General features: G+C 40.6%; 1 protein-coding gene across 1 annotated transcript; it reads left to right on the forward strand.

Moving 5' to 3' along the window:
• Nucleotides 1-666: 666 nt before the first annotated feature.
• On the forward strand, nucleotides 667-22,176 carry SFT2D2 (SFT2 domain containing 2). Its single transcript, XM_054973913.1, has 9 exons — nucleotides 667-786; nucleotides 5,093-5,179; nucleotides 7,845-7,930; nucleotides 11,755-11,836; nucleotides 14,073-14,108; nucleotides 14,194-14,252; nucleotides 16,842-16,871; nucleotides 17,212-17,254; nucleotides 18,095-22,176. Exons 1-8 carry the CDS (start codon nucleotides 724-726, stop codon nucleotides 17,249-17,251), a joined length of 483 nt encoding a protein of 160 aa, XP_054829888.1. The 5' UTR covers nucleotides 667-723; the 3' UTR covers nucleotides 17,252-17,254; nucleotides 18,095-22,176.
• The last annotated feature ends 717 nt before the right edge of the window (nucleotides 22,177-22,893 follow it).

A 22,893-nucleotide genomic window follows, 5' to 3' on the forward strand; every position in this document is an offset into this window, starting at 1 on the left:
AAATCAACGTTATTTTAGTGATGCACACAATTCATTAAAATCAGAGCTACCCAAAACCTAATGTGTTTTTGACGTCCACTTCCTGTCCTAAGACTTCAGTCCAAAAATAGGTGTAACAATCGACTTACTCCAAACTGTAGTTAAGAAAGCAATGCGCAGCACTCTGTAAAGGAAAGCGTTAAAAATAGGAATGGTCATAGAGTTGCCAGCCTCCAGGTGGGTCTGAGAGCAGTCGGCCGCGGGCTATTTTCACCCCGCCGGCCGGTTAAAACGGCAGTCCGGTCAGCTCCGCAAGTGGAGCTGCGTTAGACCTCCATGAATCCCAAACCGGAAGTCCAGAAAATGGCTGTTTTCGAGGGTATTGCATCACGTCCCTATTGAACACCCGCCCCGGGCTCCACCCTACATCTACAGGCATTTCCCAACTCGGAATTTGCAACCCTAGGAATGGATCTTCTGGTTCACTGTTATCAGCCACGCGCCTCTTCCCTTTACGGCGGAGTCAGAGAGCGGGACACACAACGCGCAGGTGCGACTCCAGCACTCACTACATCTCCCAATGCGCATTGCGTTAGGTAGGCTGCTCTTGATACGAGGGAGCGGCACTGCTGGGAGTCGTAGTCTTGAGAGGCGAAGAGCGGCTCGATTGGTCGGCACCGGCTGGGCAGAGCCGCGTCGCGGTAGGTGGAACCTGGAGCGCAACAAGTGGCCGGGCTGCGCGGAATGGACAAGCTGAAGCGGGTTCTCAGCGGGCAGGACGCGGAAGAGCCGGGGCCCCTGGACGAGGTAAGCTTCTCCTCAGCGAGGGCTGAGAGGGACCTCTTGGTTGGGACCGACTCTTTGGCTCGGGCTCCCCTCCGCCTTTGGCCCGGCCTCTCTTATGTCACCGTCGCTCCTGCTGGTTCCTTCCACGGCTGCCGCGGCTTCCTTGCGCCTCTTCTCTGTCTCCCAGCCCCACCGCCTGCTAACCCTTTTCACCCTCCCTGCTTCCCAATTTCTCCAAGCGATTCGCCTCATCCTTCCAAGCTGGGGTGCGGGGCTTCCTGTCTATTTGACTGCCATTATGTATTTAAAGCATTTCCACATTAAAACAGCCAAGATAGGAACTCCAAATTGGCAGCCCGATAAGCGTCTGTTTCCTTTGCCTGGGCTCAAACTGCACCCGATGCTCCACGAAATAATGTTCCTGTAGCGCTGCCAACCTCCAGGTGATAGCTGGAGATCTGGAATTACAACTGATCTCCAGGCCACAAAGGTGAGTTCCCCTGGAGAAAATGGCTGCTTTGGAGGGTGAAGTCTATGGCATTATATCCTGCTGAGGTCTCTTCTCTCCCCAAACTCCACCCTCTCCAGGCTTCATCCCCCAAATCTCCAGGAATTTCACAACCTGGAACTGGCAACCCTATGTTTGAAGGGTGTGTGCCTGTTGTTCTATTTTAACCTCTTCTTTCGTTCCCAGTAAGAAACAGCAGACCAAACAGCATTATGTTTAGAGTGGAAGAACTGCTCCTCCAATACCTGATGTTAGTTACAAAAATAGGTTGATATTCCCCACTTGCATGTAAGTGTTGGGTGGGAGTAGGTGTGCAAAGCCCACCCTGACTGTGGGTGTGGCAGGCTGGGTAAAAGGGTTTTATTTAGGGATATCTGCTGATTAAAGAATATTAGTTGATCAACTGCTTGATCTCTCATTGCCTAGTTAATTAAAGTTGTACCTTAGTGAAGCTTTGATGTAGTTGCAACACAAAAGGACATATGAGGAATATGGGAGACATTCTCACAGAACAAAGGTGGAAGTTGTATAATCATTGCTTTCTACCAAATCTCCAAGCAGAATTTTCTGTCCACTGTCTCGAGGCACATATTCAAGACTATTTAGTGCATTTTAAAACTAGGAATGCTAGTCTTAAGTGGCTTAACTAATGAAGGTATCTGTTGATCAATGAGTAGGGATCAATGGCAGCTAGTAGGTAAAGGTATTTTGGTTCATTCTAAAGGCTGTCCTACTAACAAAGAGTAATTGCTTTGTTTATTAACATTTTAAAATCCTTGATCCTGGCAGTTTGGGCTGAAGATACCTTTGTGATGGCTGGACAGTGCAAAAAAAAAAAATAGTGCAGTGGTTGCAAATATATTTGTGAAGTTTTCAACTGTTACATTAAATTATGTTGATATAGTTTTGTTCCTGCAGTCGACGCTGAATTATAGAAGTTTTTTTTTTTTTTGTGGAATGGGCATAAGAAAACCGCTTATTGTGGGCTAAGTAAACAGCTTACAACCCTGGCTTGGATCTCTCCCTTCCTGTTATGAAGACTCAGTGCTTTTGAAGGAAGTGTTTTCCTCTAAAGGAAGGTTCTTCACATAGTACAAGAAAACCATTGGCTTTACCCGCCTGGATTTTACATTTAGAGTTTCTGCTGCTGTTTTCTTTTATTGGGTAGCTGTAGGATTTATTTATTTATTTACTTCATTTATATGCCAGCTTTCTCTCTTAACGGGAACCCCAAACAGCTTATATCATTCTCCATGTTATCCTCACGACTGCCCTGTGCAGTAGGTTAGGCTGAGAGTGTGTGCCTGGCCCAAGGCCACCCAGCAAGCTTCTATGGCAGATTGGGGATTCATACCTGAGTCTCCCAGATCCTAGTGTTCATGAGGCTTGAAAGCACTCCAGTCCTAGCTTTCCACTATGGCAAAGCCCATAAGCATTAAGGAAAGCTTTTAAAAATTTAAGCAAAGGTTCAATAACTGGTGAGAACGTAGGTATACTGTTTTTGAAACTCTATTTAAAGGTATGGGAGGGAGGAGGATTCCAAGCGGAGGTCATAAAAGCTCACAAACTTTGTGTATGGAGGAACTTGTCTTTGGTGGCATACCTCTGATGCTTGAACAGCAGAGTGCATCACAACAATTACAATAGTAGTCAGGGCACTGGATGAAGGAGGAATTGTGTATATCAGTGATGAAATATTGCTGTGTTGTGCTGGGAAAATACCTCTGCAGTGGAACTGACACTTCAGCGCGTATTACTGGAAAGGCTGTAGGATATTGACCTCCTAAGAATCATTTCCTTCTGCTTCATTGTGAGTCTAGCAAGAGGAAGAGCAGTGTGGAATAATTATTATGTAGTGTTTAATTCTTGTTGTTCCCTCTCCCCACCCCTTCCTTATTTTAAGTAAAATATTGTTTGGATTTTAGAGATTATATAACTGACTTTAAAGATACTTTTATATTTTAAAATGTTAACTGCTTTTATTTAGGCTTTAGAAGAACTGTTAAACCAATCCAGATTTCCGCTTTATTAAAGGAATACTAAATATTTTAGAAAATGTTTGTAACTTGGACAACATACAGAGACTTCCAAACACTTTCAGAACATCTCTCATTTTATTATTTCTATCTTGTCCTCCTTCCATTTCAGTCCTGCTTAGCTTCAGCACAGTTACACTACCATTTTCTATGAAATTATGTTTGATAGTATTCTATACAATAGAGTTTACAATAGTGTGTGCATTTCTGTTTTAAAAGATGTGATTTCTCCATGTCTTTTGACTGAATCTTGTAGGGGAAAACTTGATACAAAGCTTTCAGCTCTCATCAAACAAGTAAGGTGGAAGGGACTTGTCACGGATTTAGCTATAACTATAGGAGAACAGTTGCTGGATATGACCAAGAAAGTCATAGAAGATTCCTTTGCACACAGAAACAGGGCTAGGTCAGCCCCATAACTAGACATGCCACAGAATAGAATAGAACAACCTTGGAGAGGAGAATGAAACAATGGAGTAACACAGTTGTATGGCCTCATGTAGATTAGAAGAGCCTTCTAAATCCACTCTGAGCCTGCCTGTGTGGGGAGGGCAGAATACATACATACATACATACATACATACATACATACATACATACATACATAATATCTCTGTATACAATGTACTAAGACCCAGGTGCAGAAAGTGTCTGAGAATGGCAGGAATGCCAGTATTACTCAAGGATAGATGTATTAGTAGAGGACCAAAAGATATTCATATGTATGAGAAACTTGTAATCGCTAATTTTACATAGTCTTGGTTAAAATAAGAACTATTTTTATATATTTTAAGAAGATGTTGCAGATAGGGATAGATCTGTCTGGTGTTTGAATGTATAAGACTGTAGGTTAGCCAAGAGTGTGCACTCCTGTAATGCAGGATGGTCACAGCTGTTATTAAGAGATTGTTTTGAACCCCTGTAAATATGACCAGCTGAACTGAACTCCTTGCCTATGACCTTCATATCTTTGGGTAAGATACTTTTTTGGACTCATGCAATCGCTATCCTTTAGTGATCTGGGTAGTTATAATGGAAGGTATGATTTTCTGTTGATTGAGAGAATATTAAGATTGCAATTATGTTTTATTAATAGAGGCTTAGAATGGAAGTAGAGACTCCATAATTGTATTACTTGTGTACAGTTCTTGATAATGAACCTAAGATGTTATCTGTAGTGTACCTCTTGCCAGGAGTTAAATGATTGGATATATGAAAGCTAACTAGATGCTCAGGGCTTCTTAAGTGCATGCCTATATCTAAATCAAGCCTGACCAGAGGTATCCAGAACAGACTGTTCTGATACAGATAAATAATGTAATCAAGCACAACTAATATTCTGGGAAGCCTGAGAATTGCTTCCTGTGAATGTTAGAAAAGAAAATGGTTAAATTCACTGTACTAACAGTCAAAATAAAATATTGTCAGAGGGAAAAGAAGCTGGTGATTGTGTACATTTAAAAAGCAATTTCTAAAATGACTAATAGAACAGATGGTAAGGTACATTTCTTCTTCAGCATTAGAAAACATATTCATGTGTCATTAGCTTCATGTAAAAATAAATGGATGAGATGTTTTTGTTTCGCAATGGTCATTTACTTGAGTCGGAAACCCATATCATCCTTTTAACAATAAGTTTCATTCTGTAGACCACAAAATATTGTATACATTTCCTCTCATTTATGCAGGTTTAACTTTTAAAATCTATGTAGCGTTGCTACCTGTTGCTTGTCTTAAAATGTTGTGATTACAGTTTTCATGAAGGCCTTCTTATATTTTGCAGGTAGTTGATGCAACTTCTCTGAGTTGGAGCACAAGAGTGAAAGGCTTCATAGCTTGTTTTGCTATAGGAGTTCTCTGCTCCATTTTGGTAAGGCTCCCATCTCCGTTCTATCACTTTTTGTGAGATAAAGGGTGGATGTTTGGCGTCTTTCATTCTACAGTTTCTAGCAAGTGATTTGCAGTCATTTGCTGAGCATTATTCTTGGCTCTGTCCTTCCTATACCACAAGACTTGGTTCTGCGTGGGCAAATAATTTTGAAATTAATATTTAAACAAGGGGATTTGTCTGTTTTCTTTTAAACTGGCGATGTAATTTTGAGTACTAAGCAAGTCTCAGGTCTTCTGAAACAAGAGTAATGAGAAAGATGTGTTCAAGACAATGTCAGTCAGAACAACAGAGAACACGAATGAAAGAAGGCTTGTCTATACCCTGCTAAATTAGATTGCTGAAGAACTAATCAAACAAATTACCACATTAAGCCAGAAAAGTGAGCCACCTGATTATTCTCTTTCTACATCTGGCTGTGCTGGATGCTTTAAGAAATGTTCATGAACAACCTATTAGTGAATGACTCATCCCTTCCATTCTTTTGGCATGTCAGAACTTTCTCTATAGGTAGGATAAATGGGTTTGCTTTCAGACATCATCCTGGCTGATGGATGTTGACAGACCTCATAGTCATCATTTGTAATGCATGCAAATGCATTACAAAAAACCCCAAAAGTTGCAGCATAAATTTTTATATGTACTGTGGAGTGAACCTACCTTTCTCCTGCTTTCAGAATACCAACAGCAAACATACTAATCACCAAATTAAATGCTCACTGTCCATTGTCTTCCCCCACCTGACGTTTCAGGTGTGAAACAAAATTTTAAACTGCTTTGAAAGAGAAATATCGCCATTATGTCACAATCAATATTGTATGCAGCCAGTTTTGGCTATGAATGGTGTTTGCTTAGCTCAGTTCGTTCAGGGAAGATTTACCAACATGTACAAACAAATTGTGGTTAGTGTGATTCCATGGCTGGTTCATTACTCAAATTATGAAGTTCGGAATGCACCTTTATTCTTGTATTCAACCTCTTAATGTTTTAGACTTCATTTGAAAATATTTCACGTTTCTCCAAAACTTTATGCACCATGCTACCTGAAGCATCTGCTGACATCCCTCCCCCTTATGTAATTGGGTTTAGTATGGGAGCTTTCCCCCATTCAACATATCATTTCTGAACTCTTAATATGTCTCCAACTCCAGAAGAGAAAGAGAATACTAAAAGAACGTATACTAGAGTGCTTGGGGAAATACAAGGGAACCAAAGCCTCAAAACATAAGCCCTTAAGTATCTGTGAAGACCATAAGAACTGAAGCCTGTGCATGTTCTGATTTACCACACACACACACACCACCACCCCTCAGAGAGATACATGTTGAATTACCTCAGAAATTTTCAACCCCTTGTAGAGAAAAATGCTTTTCTATTTAGTTTTACAGAGCACATGTTTCTGAAACTTTGGTCAAGAGGCCCTGCTGGGCCTTGCAGCTTCATTAAGACATTCCTTTTTGCCCACCCTCCCCCTTCCTTTCTTTGTTGCTAGCAGCTCTCTGGGAACTGAGCTTTCTCCAGCCTCTCGGCTCGCTCTGACCTTGGAGATAAGATAACGCGCTGTGAGCAGTTGAGCTTCTCTGGACAGTCAGTAGCCAATTAACATTCTTGACTTTGGGAACTAATTGCACCTGCTTGATGCCAAGGACTGCAGCCTTTGCACTCAACCCCTCTGTACGTAGTCTCCTTTTGACTATGACATCACTTCTTTGCCACTTGATTGGAGCGGGGCCCGCCCCACTGAAGTGGCAAGGATAGCATAAAAATCCTTAGCCTAACATGGAGACTTCAGACCTGCGGTGGGTTACAGTGACAAATCTCGCTCTGATTGTGGATGGAAGCCCAGGTGCCCATCTACTTTGCCTTGCTGTGAAGCCTAGCCGGCCTTTGCCTCTCAACCAGAGATTTTGCCTCCCACTTTCCTGACAACTCTGTGGTTTATCTTTTGCTATGATATTGGTATGTATAAGTTAGAGCTTACAAAGCTATAGGATTTGTTATTATATTCCTCACATTCTGTCTTGGGCATTTTAATGTGACCTTGCACCTTAATGCAATAATTATATTATATTTTGTGTGGGTTTGTGACTTCAGAGTCTCAAAACTTTAAATCACTTTGCTGAACTCACTTTTGTTAGCTCTTGTGGACCACCTACCATTCAAATACCTTTTGCTGTGAACTCTACTTGCAACACCATCCTTGCAAGGTAGACTTTGCTTTGGTTAATTCTCTTATAGGCTGGGAGTGGTGTCCCTCCCCTCCTAAGCTTTGGGAACCACTGGGGGACTGGTGGCAGATTTGTAGGGCATTTGGAGGACTTTCCTTCACTCGCCAGTTTTGTAATTATGAGTAAACCCATCTATGGGACTGTGCCAGCTCTTCCCCTCACCTGGGTTGAGACGCCAGGGCCCCGTAGCCGTGACACCCCTGGTTTCACCTGACCTTTTCCTTCTAAAGTAAATAAACTAGTTAGTTATTTTTGAATTTAAAAAACGCTTCTGGAGCAACATGTACAAATGTTGCAAACATGTACGAGTGGATATCATAGCTCCATTAAGTAATTTTTGAGAGAATGAAAATTCATGTATAATACATAATAGCCCCTAGTTACAGATGGTTTGTCTTACATTTCCTCTTCATTTCAAGGGTACTTGCCTGCTATGGGTGCCCAGGAAAGGACCAATATTGTTTGCAGTATTTTACACACTGGGAAATATCTCATCCATTGGAAGGTAATTTTTTCAAACATTTATAGTAGTACCATTTGTGAATGAATTTAATGAAGTTGCCCATTCTTGATATTCATTATCTATTTTTTCCCCATTATGTTTGAGTCAAATATAGAATAATAGTTGCCACAGAAATATGTTTGTGTTTTTCAATTTGATTGGAATATGGGAAGTAATTTAACACTATCTGTATATTGTTCCACATTATCGAAAGCTTTCTTTCAACTGCTTTTATTTTTTCAACCAGCTCTGATGTTTGAAACTGTTCTACCAGCCTCTCTTTCATAAAGATTAAGGGTCAGGATGAGAGAGACAGCTTAAAGTGGAATGCAGCTTGTGTGTGATGCATGGTGTGTTTATACTGCTGGTGATACAGGAAATTTGTTTTTTTAAAGGTTACTTAAAGGCTTTTGTATACCTCTCTCAAATTGTTATTAATATAGTGCCAATTATGTGAATTTCTGCTGAGAGCAGTTGCACCAACTACCGCAGTAGTTGTTAGTTAGAGTTACGATTACACTGTGGCTTGGGAGGTTCCTTCTGAGACCAGATATGGTGCCCAGTGATAAGGAAACAGCCGCCAGCACCTTATATACAGACTACAGGGCTCAGTTATGCTTGATGTTGCCCTACTGGTATAACTGGAAAGACTGTTATCTAGGATATAGGAAACAACAATCAGCATAACATGACCAAAATGTTATCAGGGCCATTCTTCTTTTCCTTAAAGCTGGCAAGTTTAAAACCTGGTTCTCAGTTTGAGTGTTACATTAGCTATATTTTCTTAATGTGCTTCCTCAAGACCAAGGCCCTTCTCTACATGCCCCATCTTTTCGAGCAGTAGCCTTTTCTGCTATGACACTTTGCATGGAGTTTTCCTTCACAGTTGCTTATTTGGCACTTTGCCCTAGGCACCGCACGTAAAATTCAGGTTGAGTTGCGTGAGAGCTTTGTTTCTAGCTGTGTTATGGCATTTGTTGTTGTTATTGTTGTTGTTGTTGTTGTTATATTTCAATTTATATACCGCCCATCCCCAGGGGCTCTGGGCGGTGGACAGTTAAAATCGATAAAAACAAGAACTAAAATCAATATACAAACAATAAAACAAATTAACAAAGTGCAGTGGTGGGGAGAACCCTCCCCCACCCCAAAGGTGGGAGGCCAACATGGCACCGCCCCCTTCAATCACCGAACGCCTGGCGGAACAGCTCTGTCTTACAGGCCCGGCGGAACGATAATATGTCCCGCTGGGCCCAGGTTTCCATTGACAGAGCGTTCCACCAGGCTGGGGCCAGGAATGAAAAGGCCCTGGCCCTGGTTGAAGCGAGGCGGGCTTCCTTAGGGCCGGGGACCACAAGTAAATATTTATTCACTGATCGAAGTGATCTCCGGGGAACGTACAGGGAGAGGCGGTCCCGAAGATATGACGGTTCCAACCCGCTCAGGGCTTTAAAGGTAAGAACCAACACTTTGAACCTGATTCGGAATTCAACCGGAAGCCAGTGCAGCTGGCGTAGGACAGGTGTGATGTGTGACTGGTAAGGTATACCAGTCAGGACCCGCACCGCCGCATTCTGGACCAGTTGTAGTTTCCGAATCAGGCCCAGGGGTAGCCCAGCGTAGAGTGAGTTACAGTAATCTAGCCTGGAGGTGACCGTTGCATGGATCACTGTAGCCAGGTGGTGGCCAGCTGGGCCTTGGAATTCCCGAAACTTTTGGTTCTCGGGGATTTCAACGTCCATGCTGATGACGATGCCTCCATGCAGGCCATTGACCTGGTGTCCTCCATGGCGGCCCTAGGACTCTCCCAGTTTGTTTCGGCTCCCACGCATCAAGCAGGTCACACACTGGATTTGATTTTTGGGGCAGGGATGATGGTGGTCCTGGCTGCCTATGATGCAGTGCCATGGTCAGATCACTTTGTTCTGAAGGCTCGTCTGAGCATGCCGCTCCTTTTCCGGGTGGGCGGTGAGTGGATTTATGCTCGCCCGCAGAGGCTTATGGATCCAATTGGTTTCCAGGCGGCTCTGCGGGATCCGATGCCCCCTGGCAGTACGTTAGATGAGCTGGTGGATGATTGGCATGGCCGTCTTTCTGAAGCCATCGATGCTATTGCCCCCTGCCGTCCTCTCCGAGCCCGCAAACGGGTGGCTCCTTGGTTTACCGAGGAGCTTCGCCAGATGAAGCGGTCTCTGAGACGACTAGAGCGAGTGTGGAGGCAGGGGCGTGACGAAGAGGCAAGAACATCTTACAGGACGTTTATGAAAACCTATGAGGTGGCAGTGAAAGCAGCAAAGAGGGATTTCTTTGCTGCTTCCATTGCGTCCGCTAGCTCATGCCTGGCTCAATTATTTCGAACAGTTCAGTCCTTGGTCTCCCTCTCTCAGGGAGACCACCAAATTCTTAATTCAACTATTGGCTGTGAGGCTTTTGCGAGCTATTTTGCGGGCAAAATCTTGTCCCTTCTCCGTGGCCTGCCACCCACTGTTGATACAGTAAGGAAACTGGAGACCCCTTGGCCATCTTCTGGGTCCGTATTAGACCATTTCAGGCTGCTCTCTCAGGACAATGTTGACAGAATCCTGCAGGGGATGAGGCCAACCACCTGTCCTCTGGATCCCTGCCCATCCTGGCTGGTGAAGGCCAGCTCGGAGGGGCTACGGGACCATTTGGAGGCCATTGTTAACATCTCCCTGAGCTCTGGGGTTTTTCCAGGAGCGTTAAAGGAGGCGGTAGTGCGGCCCCTCCTGAAAAAACCATCTTTGGACCCCACCGACCCGTCCAGTTACCGCCCAGTGTTGAACCTCCCGTTTCTGGGCAAGGTGATTGAGCGGGCGGTGGCGGTACAACTGCAGGAATTCCTGAATGATGCTCTAGCCCTGGACCCATTCCAGTCTGGCTTCCGTCCTGGCCATGGGATGGAGACAGCCTTGGTTGCCCTCACAGATGACCTTTGCAGGCATCTGGATCGAGGCGGGTCAGTGCTGCTTGTGTTACTTGATCTCACAGCAGCGTTTGACACAGTTGACTATGATTTGTTGGCCAGCCGCCTTGCCGACGTGGGGATTAGGGGGACAGCCTTACAGTGGCTGATCTTTTTTCTCCAGGGTCAGGGACAGAGGATGGTGCTCGGGGGAGATCTATCGCCCCATCACCCTTTGGTGTGCGGGGTTCCCCAAGGGGCGATACTCTCCCCGATGCTATTTAACATCTATATGCGTCCCCTCACCCAGTTGGTGCGGAGGTTTGGGCTGGGTTGTCATCAATACGCGGATGACACCCAACTTTTTCTGGTGATGGACAGCCGGCCAGACACAACCCCAGACAATCTGGCCAGAGCTTTGGAGGCTGTGACAGCATGGTTGAAACAAAGCAGGCTGAAATTGAACCCAGTGATGACGGAGGTCCTGCAGCTGGGACGGGGGCTGCCAGATGTATTTTATGTGATTTTAATCAATGTTAGTTGTACATTTGTTTTGAAAGCTGTCTTGTAAACCATGTCCTGAGAGCAATATGAATTTTTAAAAGATGGAAATCAAACAAATGAAACAAACTTGGTGAATGCTGTATTGGAAAACAAATCTTGTTCTTCAGTACAGTATTCCCCAATTTTATTTTTGATTATCTTGGGGGTTAATATTTGGTATGGTTCCTCTAGTATGCTTACAGTGCAATCCTGTGTAGAGTTCTCCAGTTTAAGTTCACTGAAATAAGTGAGCTACATAGAATTGCACTGTAGTGTATCATTTTAAGCTTGTATAATATACAGGCATTGGGAGGGGGGGTTGGCTGTCTGCAAATGTGTTAAGGCATTTTTCTTGTTACAGCACCATCTTCCTTATGGGACCTATGAGGCAATTGAAAAGAATGTTTGAACCAACTCGTTTAATAGCGACTATAGTCATGCTTGTAAGTCATTAAGTTCATTTTTTTAAAGCCGGTATATGGATTGGAGTAGCCTTCAGTTTAATGCTCGTTCAAGATATTTTGCTTAAACTATTTTATTTTAAACAACCTTTGTATCTTTTCTATTGCTTATACAGTATCATAGGATATCCTTAGTTTGCTTTAGTTCCATGTCATCTCATCTCTAAGAAGTAAGTTGGCTGTGTAGAGGAAATAGGTAGACCAATGAAAGGAGCAAGGTTTCCACCATATGGTTAATGCAAGAAAGGCCAACTAAGGCATAGTGTGGAGTATTGTCAGCAGAGTTCCCTGCAGGGTTAGAGATCAGACATTGCTTCCTTTTCCCTCTTCCTTGCTGTGTTCTGATTTGCCTGTTTCAAGATTGCTTTAATAGCTGTATTAAATGTGCAACCTTGGTATGCATGCATTTGTTTAATAAGATCCCTGTTGCAATAAAAATTTGTTAGTCTTTAAGGTGTCTCAAGATTCCTGTTTGTTTTTGTTGGATCAGAGCCAAGTCCAGCTTTCTGTTTCCAGCAGCAGGACATATTACTTAGAGAAAACTCATTTAAAAAGGCATGAAAGTAACAACCATGTCTTTTTGTATGCTCACAGCATCTGGTATTTGGAGTTGTGTATATTACTGCTGGACATGAAGGTTCTGGTCAGCTATCAAGGCTGATAGGAATCCATAAACTCTCAAACGTGTCCAATACTTCTTTTTTTTATTGTGACCAATTTCCAGCTAATGTGTATTTATATGTGGAAGTGAGAAGGTGGACTATAAAATACTTTTGTCTATATTTATTATGTTATTTATAGTCCACCTTCTCTCTGAGACTCAAGGTGGATTACACAGTGTGTCAGTAAAGTCAGTTTCAAAGACATTTCAATAAACAATCCAATAGGGTATATAAATGCACATTTGCAAATATTTTAAACAAGTAGAAATCCAATACAGAGTTGAAGAAATGCTGAAACAGAGCACAAGCAATTCTAAATGAAACGACATAGAAACTTACCAGTAGGATCATACTTATACAACAGACACTACATAGTAATAAAGTCTATAGTCCTATCCCTTTAACAGATGCATCTCTTTGAGACCACTTCCTTACAGTAAATAAAGTCTATAGTCCTATCCCTTTAACTGATGCATCTCTTTGAGACCACTTCCTTACAGTAAATAAAGTCTATAGTCCTATCCCTTTAACTGATGCATCTCTTTGAGACCACTTCCTTACAGTAAATAAAGTCTATAGTCCTATCCCTTTAACTGATGCATCTCTTTGAGACCACTTCCTTACAGTATAGCCCTCTTGAATCATTCGGTTTTGCATAGTTTGCAGAAAGCCAGGAGAGTGGGAGCTTTCCTGACCTCTCCAGGTAGGCCATTCCATTGCGCCCTGTGGAACCCCACAAGGTAGTTCCCACTCTGGAGACAGCTGGTCTCCAACAGAAACCCTTTGAGTCCATTCCATGAGAAATATTTTAAACCAGTCCAGAGTACATTCTTTGATTCCCACTTATGCCTCCAAACGCCTCAACAAGATTGCATTGTCTTCTGTATTGAAGACTGCAAATAGATCCAGGCGGAGCAACAAAGAAGCATGGCTTTTATCTACAGTCAGATAGATATCATCATCTAAAGTCACCAGAGCCATCTGATCCATCGCCTGGCCTGAATCCAGGTTGAAAAGGGCCCAAAGCACTAGAGTTACCCAAGAAGTCTTAGAGTTGGTCAGCTACTCCTCTCTCAATCATTTTGCCCAGAAAGGGCAGATTAAAGACAGGGTGATAATTGGTCATGTCATTTTAATCTAAGGATTTTTTTTTAATTAGTGGGCAGATGCCCATCTGTTTGAGTTGTCAAGGGAAGTTGCCTTGAGTTAGTGAGGTTTATAGAGATTATTGAACCTGAGACTGTGTTCTGTTATTGCATCTGCATGTATGTGTCCTGTTAGAATGCTAGTAACTATTTAATTGCTTGTTAAATTATATACAACAAAAATGGAGGAGAAATTAAATTAGGCATATAGCTTGTACTTTGCTAATGGGGCTTTCAAAGTACACTCTGGAGTTGAGGGGGAGTATTAGAAGCCAATGCAAAAATTTATTTTTTAAAAAATGTTAACAGTTCTTAACATTACCTTAAATTAACCGTGTCCTGCCTTTATACAGAAACACAGTTGTCACTGTATCTCCCTTATTTTAATAGACTTTTTCTCTTCCCTTCTAGTTGTGTCTCATATTAACTTTGTGTTCAGCTTTCTGGGTGAGTGCTTGAATCACTAACCATTGTGATTTAATAAAATCTATACTTTTTTTGGCTTGATTGTAGTTATTTCTTTCTCTTTCAGTGGCACAACAAGGGACTTGCTCTTATCTTCTGTGTATTGCAGTTTTTTGCCTTAGCATGGTAGGTGACTTCTTTCTTGTGTGGTGGTGGTGGAGGAGGAAAGTGCCGTCAAGTCATAGCTGGGGTTTTCAAGGCAAGAGGCTAACAGAGGCAGGTTACCATTGACTGCCTCTGCAACCCTGGTCTTCTTTGGAGGTCTCCCATCCAATTACTAACCAAGGCTGACCCAGCTTAGCTTCCGAGATCTGATGAGACAGGGTGTGCCTGGGCTATCCAGGTCAGGGTTCCTTTTATTAGAATGCACCATAAAAATACAAATTTTTAGAATAAAGCAACTAGTTCTAGAGGATTGTAGGAAGCTGCTGTAATTATAAATATTGATAAATATTTCTTTTCTCCTGGTGGTCCTATCCAAACTACTTTTATTAATGGCTATTATGGTAGAGCTTGATGTGCTCTGATGCAGTTCCTCATAAAACAATTGTCTTGTCTCAGTCATATGCCCCAGGATTTCAGTGGGTTTTTTTGTATCGCATTTTATGTTTCTGATGTATTCTGTGGCTGGTAAGGAAACATACTTGGAATTTTCGTAAACTATGTTTAATTAGAATAGGCTAGCTTTATTTTAAGTTGCAGTAGTTTAAAGTTTAGTGTTATCTTAATGGTCTGAGCTGAGTCTGCTCCTCATAGCCCATGGCCATGTGGACAAGATGGAGAGCATACGTAAAAGTTAGTCCTTATAGCTTATATGCTCAAGTTAAGAACAAAATTCAAGAGACCTTCCCCCTCATGTCCTGAGAATTTATATTCTATCCTGAGGATAGTCCATCTTCCCTGGGGTCATTCAGATCTTCCTGTCCCACAAGGAAGAAAATACATTCTAGCAATTTGGCTGCTTCTCTCTCTGATTCTGGGTGTCACCTTCCACCTAGGTGTGGTATAGCAAACCATTATCCTGCTTGGATTATAGTTATTAGCATAACCTCTGTGCTGGAAGCCTGATGGCTCCTTCCTTCAGCCCCTTCCTCTCTGCCTGCTATGAGTCACAATAATTGAAACATTGGGGTGGGTCCTAAGGTGAAGGACACTCTCCACAATGGGAAATAGTGGCTCCTCAGGGCTGTTTCAGGTCAGCGGAAAATGATGTGGAGGGGGAAGGCCCTACATATTGTGGTCCAATCAGAACTGAGTCTTCATTCTTGTAATTAAGTTCGGAGCACAGAATTCCCAAACCACATTTGTTGACTGGCCATAAAAGGGATACAAGGACATTAAAGATTATTATTTTTATGTAAGGCACATTAAACAGTTTTCATCCCATTCTTAGTTAGAAGTTACTAATATTTCTGCTACTGACATATTATATTCTTTAACATTATTAAGCAATATAATGTTGAAATTTAATGGCATTTTATACTTTGTGGTACACCTGGTTTATATTGATATATAATAATGTATAAATAACCCCTGAATGCATGAATAGGATATTTATTCTGTAGCTTGAACATTCTCTGTATCTTATCAAGATATTATATCATAGGTATGAACCTTTCTTCATATGAAAGTCTGTGTGGTGAAGCCTGCCCCAGCACCTGTTCTTTCAGGCATTTTTTTAGTTCAAGATTTTCTTGCCTTTGGCTTTATTTTTGATCATTTGAATTTCGCCCACTAATTTCTATAGAACCTCTTTGTTTGTGTGGTAGTATTTGTTTTCTTTACTTCAGACATCTTATGATGGAAAAACTGACACCCACTTAAATATTGAACGTTTTGGTTGTTGTGGGTTTTCTGGGCTGTATTGCCGTGGTCTTGGCATTGTAGTTCCTGACGTTTCGCCAGCAGCTGTAGTGCCACTGAGAGATCTCTGTCTTTTGGTGCTACACCTCTGAAGATGCCAGCCACAGCTGCTGGCGAAACGTCAGGAACTACAATGCCAAGACCACGGCAATACAGCCCAGAAAACCCACAACAACCATTGTTCTCCGGCCGTGAAAGCCTTCGACAATACATTGAACATTTTGTTTGCTGCCCTGGTTTGGCCACGTTAACCCATTCCTCTGTTGCATGAGTGGTATACAAATCAGAAACTGAGTATGTGAAAAGCTGTTGAGAAATGAGGCCCTGATCCAAATGTCACACAACTCCTATGTTGAGTGCTCCAATAGGAGAGAGAAGTAATATGAGCTGACCTTAGTTTGGGGTGAGGTTTTACATTTATTCATTTATTTTATCTATCCTCTCCCCTAGTCTTCAATATGAGACAGAGCAGCTTACATTGCTCTTCTCTATTTTATCCTCAAATATAGTAAGCTGGAAGCTTGTGACTGGCACAGTGTCACCCAGTAAACTTCCATGGCAAAGTGGGAATTCTCCCAGATCCTAACCTGACACTCTAACCACTATACAATACAGCGTGAACTGCAGGCTAGGTTTTACAGGCCCTAAGTATAGGTCACTAAGCTAAATGCAGCCTATTAGCTTCTAGATTTTTGCTAGGACTACCAAATGTTGACTGCTAAACACCTGTTAGGCCCCAATGTACTACAGGTGGGCTGTGTTTGTGTTGAATTCATGTGAGACCTGCTATACATGTTAAAGAAAAGTGTGTATTCTGTCCTTGCTAATGTATTTTTGTTTTCTCTGTTTTAGGTATAGCATTTCCTATATACCATTTGCAAGGTAACCTTGATTTCTTCTTCGGAAGGCATCTTGTTAATACAACTAACTTAGAAGAATTTCCTCTACAGCTTGAAAAATGAGCCTAGTTTGAATGAAGTACCACTGTCTGAAATTTAGATCTTATTTATAAATGAGACCATTGCATAATTTGATATTAGGATTAAAATAATGCCTTTCTAGGTCTGGAATAACAGTAGATGACAATTTAGACAATCTGGAAATGTTGTGTAACATGACTTTTGTGTGGCATATATACTTCCAGGGAAATGTCTTAAATGCCTTCTATATTTAAGGAACAATACTTTGCTTCATCTCTGATTCACGTTTGTTTTTCCCACAGGGATGCTGTGAAGAAATGTTTTGCCGTATGCCTTTCCTAACAGGTGAACCAACTGACTGACAAATCCTGGCTATTTTCCTGTAACATGGCTATACTTGCTGTGTTCCTCAACACTTTCTGAATTTGGTGACATTTTTATTTCTGAGTGCAGGGGGAAGTGTAAGATGTTACTTGCTAAGCTGTTCTCCAATTTGTTTGTTGCATATAATAACTGCTGGTTCAACACTGTGGAAATTATAGTTCTGATTTATAGATCTAGGTGCCCACATCATTCTTGGTACTAAACATTAGGAGCTTATTTTTCTACACATGGGCTTCAGTTTAAAGATGCTGAGAAAGAAGCTGTAGGTATAGCTGCTCTTTTAAACTGGAGAGTAATTTGTGGTTTAGGGAGATGCAGTGTCAGTGAAAATTTTTGAATAACAGCTTTTTGAAATCCTTAAAACTGACTTGTAAAGTAGGCTGCTGGTGTTATCCCCTCATTGCAAAGTGTGTGCGCGCTTGCGTATGCATGTGTACATTGAGCCTGAGAGACAGATTTTGCTGCCTAAGGCCTACCTAGTGGTAGACATGAGGTTTAAATTGGGGAGCTCCTGTAATCTCAATTCATTATCTTACCCACTGTACTACTCCTGAAAAGAAAGGTAAATGCATGCCTGTGTATGTAGAGACCTGTTACCTGTCTTATGGGATTGTAATCAATATCTTGTAATACTTATATTTTATATTTCAAACCACAAGCCACATTCTCTAAAAGAATGCCTGATGTATTTTAATTTGTCTTAGAAATGGGAAAAAGTATATGATATCATGAGTAATATCAATTATAATTGTTTTGGCTGATGTTACCATTTTAAAAGTGCATTTTACTGCTTCTGTGCAGGGAAGTGGGAAACTTCATCTATTTATAAGGAAATGTCACAGAGAGGAAGACCTGTACAACCAATTTGCCTTCAAGTGACTGTATCTGCCCTCCTAGAGCCAAGCTACTTCGCTTGCTAATTTAAACCTGCATACCACCGAACAAAGCAACTATCTACTGCGCCGAAGGATAAGGAATTTTTTTGATAAGCCCCAGGATCATTGCTTAACCAAACTTTGGTGTGCATTTTGGCACAAAGCTGTTTTCTGAATTAGACAGAGAATCGTGTTGTAGTTCATAAGTAAATGAAGATTTAAATCACTGTTTCTTATTTAGACAGTTTTTTTTCTTACAGGGGATAGCTTTCAAACTAGATTCTGGGACCTGAGATAAAAAATATAGTGGATTTGGGGACTTTTCCTTGTGAGTTTCTTGAGTCTTATTTTCAGAAATGCAGGTCTTACTTCCCCTGATTGCTTTGCCTTCTACAGTTCTATTTACTGCAATAATGTAAAGGAACCTTGTGGAACTATGTTACTGTCTTCTAACCTAACAGAATATATGGTTCCGTATAACTTTGTTAATAGTGAATCATTGTCAGAGCAGTAACAGAAATGGCGACAAAGGAACTATAAATTGGAATTGCAACCAAGTGCTCTTCAGTATCTGCAACTAGCTTACTAAAGTTCGTTATTAAGTTCTTAAAATTGCTGCCTGTATTGGAATTGTTTACCAGTTCTGCTGGTGCTGTTCCAATTCTCCCCTCCCCCCACCTTCCACATTCTGTATTAGAATGCTCCATTCCTCTTTGAAATTAGTAAATATGATTACTTTCAAGCTGTATGAAAACCACAGTCCAAGCGTAGTAGACTGGTTACAGGCTGAAAGTAAAACTGGCTTTATTTTCAGAAAAGCCTCTCAGTGTATCCAACTTTAATATTTGCCTTCCATTTCCATTGACTGCATAGCCATTAATTGCTGTGAGTTGGAGGGTAGGGTTTTTTTACATTTTATTTTAATAGGACAATGTCCTACAGTTATTGGAGTAGGCATCCAGGAACTGGAAATTTCTGTCACATTCCTTTACTCTATTTTGGATGCTGTTTCATTAATTTAGTCTTGGTGTAACAAGGAATGAAGAGTTTGCAAAGGGGTACTGTGGTTTCTAGAGAGTATTTGTTATTGGTCTGACTTTTGCTATTCTAATACTTTTTGATGCTTATGTTTTGGAATTGTCTTTATATCTTGAGAAACAATATAACATGTAATGTTTATTTCCAAAAGATAAGAACTGTTAAACAAATCTATTACTGTAGGTTCCCTTCTTCAGAAACTCATGGGGCTGATCGTTTCTGGGAGCTTTATCCATCATTTGGAAAAATCTGTGCATCCAAACACAGAATTTTTCCTGCACTGCTCAGGAGTAGAAGACCTAAGCCTAGTTTTATACATACTGGATATAACTTTTCTATGTGCATGGTTAGCTAATTTTTGCTTCTCTTAATACATTATTAGCTATTTATAGCTAGGGGATTTAGAAGTTTTCCAGGCAAGCTAATTATGTGAAGTTTATGAACTGTAAATATTCAAAAAGTATTTTAAGAACAGAGTTCTCTGTTGTAGCTTTGATTTCAATAAGCTATAGAAATTACAGTTTGTGAAAATCTGTAGTTCTCCCTCCATTTACCTTAAGAAATTGGAAGATTGTAGCCTTGTTCATGCATGCATTGCATGTAAATGAAAAAAAAAACACAGAAAAATACTTAAGGATACAGTAGCTCTGTTAAAAGATTGATAGCATGTTTACCACATGCTTCTGTCTTCAGAATGATTACTACTTAATTATACATAGATGCATTTGATAATTGAGAATATAGGCTTTATCCTACTGACTGGCTAACAGAGGAAAGTGCCTCCATTATCTGAGCCAAATGGTGGGCTAGAACCCACTGTATGTATATAGTTGGCATATCTCCAGTGCCCATACGTAAAGTACCCCTCTGTGTCCTTAACACAAGATATTCTAGTACTTTAAATATAATGACTGATCAAGATCTAAAGAATGGAAAAGGAAATAAAGTAGGATGTCAAGTAATCACTATAGTACTCCAGATGCCCAAAAGGGCTATTGGACCATTAAATGCAGTACAAAAAGCAGAATTTCTTTTGGCAGTTTCCGCATAGTTGCCATGCTGAATGATGAAGCATATTGCAGAAGTATTTTTAAGAGGTGAATAATTTCTGTGTAGTTGGTAAGGATAATAAATTATGCTGTAAAATTTGTAGATTATGTGAACTAATTGTGGTGAAAGGTTTAAGTAAAAATGTCTTTTTTAAAAAGAAGAAAGCGCCTAAATCCCTTCACGTTTCTAAAGGAATAGTTCTAATAACTTTGCCAGCTTGCCTTTTAGTCTGAAATGTAGTTATTTCTTCAAATATCAGAAAGTGATTTGGGAAAAAAGAGTTGTTCATAGTGTGCACAAACCTTATTTGGCTGGAAGTGACAGTAGACCAAAACAAAGTGGGATATGCATGGGAAGCAGTGCCCCTCTCCACTCACTTTGAGTTCTCATAGTTCTTCTATCTGTCTCCACATGCATTTCTTAATAGCATGGTCAAATGGGAACAAACTTTAAAAAAGAAGCAAGCCATCAAGTGCTATCCTAGAGCTTAGAAAACTTTCAAAGAACTCTGCAGATTTTTCAGGCTTTCCTATCTGTAGCCATATGTTCATTCTAGGGGAAGAATTAGTAGTTTCACTAGTTCAGCTGTCATGTTTTGGATCATTTGTGTAGTTTGTTTACAGAATTCAATGCACCTGGATCAGTAGTTTAACTTTTGTACATTTAGCACATAGACACACAAAGCTCACATTGCTGCCTTTTTCTTAATCAATTACACTCTTAAATATTGCAGTAAGTAATGAGATGCACTTCAATGTTTACACTAATGTTTTTAGCAGTAACTTTTCTATCTAAAATCTGTCCTCCATTTGAGTAATTTTATAAATATAGTCTTGCTAAATTTTCTACTTTGGGTTTTTTTCCCACTAGTTGAAATTTTCAAATGATTTTTGAATTGCAGTTTTGTTAGTTATTTTCTATAAAAGCATCTTTAAATTGTGACACTGTGTGTCCTGTTCCTCCCTTCCCCCACTTCCTGGAAAGCATGGAATTGTTCTAAATGTGCATTAAAAGAGCAGGACACAGCTCTTGATAGTGTTGCCTGGCCCAAGCTCCGGCACCCTTAAAATTATCCCTGTACTTTAAGTTTCTGTGTGCATTGCTTGTCAGTCAGCCTTAGTGTTTAAGATAAGACATTAACTTCCTGCAACAGATGAGTTCACCTGTACTAATCTTCCTTGTCCCAAGTGTATTATATTGCTGGTTTCTTAAATTCATTAATCTTGGTAACTTCATGCTGTGCTTGATTATAATACTGCTTAAACTCAATCTTTGCTGTAACTGTAAATATGTTGATGTCACAGCCAGTAAATATAAGAGGCCTCTTTGAAGGTTCAGCTATGCTTAAAAGGACTTAAATTTATTTTTGCAAAAGCCTCTGAAATTGTTTGATCAAGGAAGAAAATGATGACAGGGAAACTTTTATTCCCCCCAGCTCTCGCCCCCCACTATTTGCTTGTTGCAAAAAGTCACCTTTGTGCTGTTTTAACCCTGCCCCTCTCCAGGAAGAAACAGATACCGGAATGTTTCCCTTGCAGGAGTAAAAGCCTGAGGGAAGAAAGAGTTAAAGCCCCCATGCTGCCCCCCCCTCCTTGATCAAACAATCCTTGAGGCTAGTAGTTGCAGAAGGAAAGAATAGAGTGGGGGGTGGAACAGTCCTCGAGCCCCAGTTAACCTTTTTTTGGAAAACAGAAAGTGCCTAACTCACACAGCATAACTTTTAAAAGAATTTTAAAAATAAGGTTGTGGCTTTTTTCATCTTGAATGGATGATTTTGTACACATTTTCTATTGTACCTATTTTGTATTTTGTTTTGCATTGTCTGCTTTAAAAAAAACTCTTTGCTACAATATCCCTTCTGTAATAAAGGTGTGTTTCACAAGAAGTGTATAATTTTCAATAAAGTTGACACTGAAGTAAATGGCAAAAATGCTGAAACTCGTGGTCAGTATTCAGGCTATGAATAATCTTTAGGCAATATTACAATAGTAAAAAGAGTGTATGCTGTTTGAGGATTTAGAACTGGGAGAAGTTGTATGCATGCTAGTTTTGGCTTCAGCCTGAAAATAAACTAAAATCCTTTAACTTGGAGCAGTAGATTTGGGTAGAGAAAGAACATTAGCTTAAATAGCAGGGAGGAAAACTTTGCTGGCTGAACAAACTTAAAATACCCATTGCAATGGCTATGTACAGATCACTCTCTTCTGACTTGTTTTATTGAGCATAGTATAAATGCTAGAAGCCTCGAATTTTCCTGTGTGTTTAATGATCAGCTCACTTGGAATAGCCAGCTCTTTAATTCTAGCTTCAGCTTTGTGTGCATGATCCAGGGAAACTGAGTCTATAAGACTTGCTTCTCTTTCAGCGTGGTGATCCAAAATGATGTATCTGAAATCCTTTCTTCATATCAACAGTGGCCAACTTTGACAATGTAAAAAAAACCTTTTTGGTAATTAAGTAAGTAAAAGGGGACATATAGACATCATCATGTCTGCTAAGGTTCAGATTAATAGTTCTTTATTTTAGAATATATATGAAATGTTTTAAATGTTTTAATGCTGTTATCTGCCCTGAGCCTGCTTGCGGGGAGGGCAGAATATAAATACGATAAAATAAATAAATAAATAGAATAAAAAT

The sequence above is a fragment of the Eublepharis macularius genome, chromosome 3 (assembly GCF_028583425.1).
Source record: "Eublepharis macularius isolate TG4126 chromosome 3, MPM_Emac_v1.0, whole genome shotgun sequence".
Lineage (NCBI taxonomy): Eukaryota > Metazoa > Chordata > Lepidosauria > Squamata > Eublepharidae > Eublepharis > Eublepharis macularius.